Source organism: Stomoxys calcitrans, chromosome 2 (assembly GCF_963082655.1).
Source record: "Stomoxys calcitrans chromosome 2, idStoCalc2.1, whole genome shotgun sequence".
NCBI classification, from domain to species: domain Eukaryota; kingdom Metazoa; phylum Arthropoda; class Insecta; order Diptera; family Muscidae; genus Stomoxys; species Stomoxys calcitrans.
Genome location: NC_081553.1, coordinates 53,618,004 through 53,620,503, shown reverse-complemented (window position 1 = coordinate 53,620,503; position 2,500 = coordinate 53,618,004). Strand labels below are relative to the sequence as shown.

The 2,500-nt window shown below is 39.7% G+C and overlaps 1 protein-coding gene across 1 annotated transcript in view; it reads right to left on the bottom strand.

Annotated features, from left to right (window-relative positions):
• The window catches only part of LOC106090330 (octopamine receptor beta-2R), a 578,458-nt gene that overhangs the window by 7,853 nt on the left and 568,105 nt on the right, over positions 1-2,500 (bottom strand). Inside the window, exon 6 of the mRNA XM_059363600.1 lies at positions 314-678. Within this exon, the coding sequence (XP_059219583.1) occupies positions 314-678 (365 nt within the window). The remainder of the gene's footprint in view (positions 1-313; positions 679-2,500) is intronic.

The window sequence follows — 2,500 nt, the reverse complement described above, 5'->3', positions numbered from 1 at the left end:
GAGTAAGTTGATAAATTAGCCTTCTAGGATAATGAGCCACTCATTATCATACACGCAAAAAAAAGGTATAAATGGGTCTTCAAAGCAATGCACTAATTTGTAAGAGATTAAGATGCCATTAGCATGAAATTATATCTGACCCAAAAAAAAAAAAAAATGCCAATTGCCAATTTTTAAAGTACTGCTAAGTGTAGCTAAATGTAAGAGACTAGGTTACCTAAAAAAAAAGTTTATCTTTATTGTCGAGCATTTCACTCAGTTTATACGTTCTATGTGAAGCGTGTTAATATTTGTTTGCTTTTGTTGTACTTACTTCCGGTTCCCGCAACTGCCGAATGCCGATGCATTAGCATTGCATTGCCATGTCGCATCATCATCTGCTTCTCCTGGCGATTCGCTTCGCGAAATATGGCCAAATATGTGAAAATCATTATCGTACATGGTATCCAAAAGGATATCGAACTCGAGATGACACAATACGGTTTATTGACAATGAACAAACACACATGGGGATGCTCTTTCACATAGTTCTTGTGAAAATCGGTGGTATACCAGCCAATAAAGATGGGCAGGAAGGAGAGCAGAGCTGGCGAAATCCAAGTGTTGAGTATCATTATGCCAACGACTCGCTTTGTCATGCTAATGGGATATTTTAAGGGCTTTACAATGGCATAGTATCTGAAAGATATACAAAAAAAAAAGAAAAAAAAGTCAGAAGGTGTTTTTAAGGTTAAAGAGGGGAGCATAGTTGAAAGCAATGAAAAATATTTGAAGTGTAAAATGAAAAATAAAGAAAAACGATAAGAAAATTTCGGCAGAGGTAGATAAATCTCTACCTAGTGAGAATGTAACTCCTTTTTGTCACTGTGCATAGTCGCTGTATCGACCAAACCTATTGTGAGTACCGAACCTTTTAAAAGCTCTGCGTGTGTTTTAAACCCTTGTGCGGCCTCAATGCAAAATTTTCCCATGCCCCAAGTGCATTAATACGGCTTATTGAAGTTTCATCGCTGACACTTACAGTTACCCCGTTTCTTTAGATCAATTTACTGCTTAAATGTGCAGCAGAATTGAAGCCTTTGCGTTTTGGCTTGACGTGTGATTGCGTGTCGTGACGTCGTTTAAGAGTCTTTTCCCTTGTCCAAGTGACCATGACTACATGCATGCATGGCGGATGGAGAAGCAAAGAATCTCACTGCCAGGCTTAACAACTGGCTGTGCTAAGTGCCCAGCTTCTATCTCACAGTACTATTGTACATTGAATTTTTTACAAGGCATTGTCCTATTCTCTGTGTCGGCTACACTTTCACCCACACACTCACACAAGTTTGGCATTTTGCATCAATACCCTTCAGGGATTTTTCATATACCATACATTTGTATATACACATGCATTCTTTGGGAGTTTTTTTTTTTAAGTTGGACGTTACTGTGAAATGCTTTCGGCGCATTAGCATGCAGATATTCTCCTTCATATCGATCTTTGGCAAAAGTGCTACAATGCAAATGTTTGTTGCATCCTGAGCAAACACTAGAAGAGGCATATTTTAAATTGAGGTAGAGTCAGAAAAGGGGGCTTAAGAATTGCAGTACTTATTCTGAATGGAGGATGTTGCTTTACATATTTAAACACTTTAACTGCCATGTTGTAACTCTGGAAAGCTACCACTACTGAGTGGTACAGAGTGTTATAAGGTAGTGGCCATGATTTGCAATACGAGAGCAGTAAAATATCCACCTTTAAGTCTACTGATCGACGCACAACCAATTGAGGATTGTTTTAAGCCATGTTTGCATCCCCAAAATAAGATGGGAGTATATTAACCAAGCCATTCCGTTAGTGATACCTCAAAATTATGATTTGCGAACCCATAAAGTACATATTCTTGATCGTCTTGACATTCAAAGTCGATCCACCCTCCGTCAGTGAGTCCATCTTGGGTCCGTTCGTTTGTCCGTCCATCTGTGTCAACCACAGTAGTGATAGAACGAGTCCCTTCGTCTGTGCGTCCGTCTTGGGTCCGTCCATTTGTATCAAACACAGTAGCGATAGAACGAGCTATGATATCCGCTTGACATTTTGAACAGATACTTTTTCTAGGTCGTTGGGGATTAGGCTTAGGTTAGGCTGGAGGGAATAGCAACCTACTACTACTAGCCGCTTCATTAGGAGACATTAGGTCCATTAAGTTCACCCTAGAAGAAGGCAGAAGATGGAGAACAAATAGAACAAGTAAAATGGCGTTAAGTTCCGCCAGGCCGAACTTTGGATACCCACCACCTCGGGTATATATGTAAACCACCTTTCATCAAAATCCGGTGAAAATTTCATACCTAATACTCATATACCTCATACCGATCTGAACTATATACGACACGGATGTCGAAAAGCCTATCATAAGTCACTGTGTCAAATTTCAGTGAAATCGGATTATAAATGCGCCTTTTATGGGGCCAAGACTTTAATCGAGATAACGGTCTACATGGCAGCTATATCCAA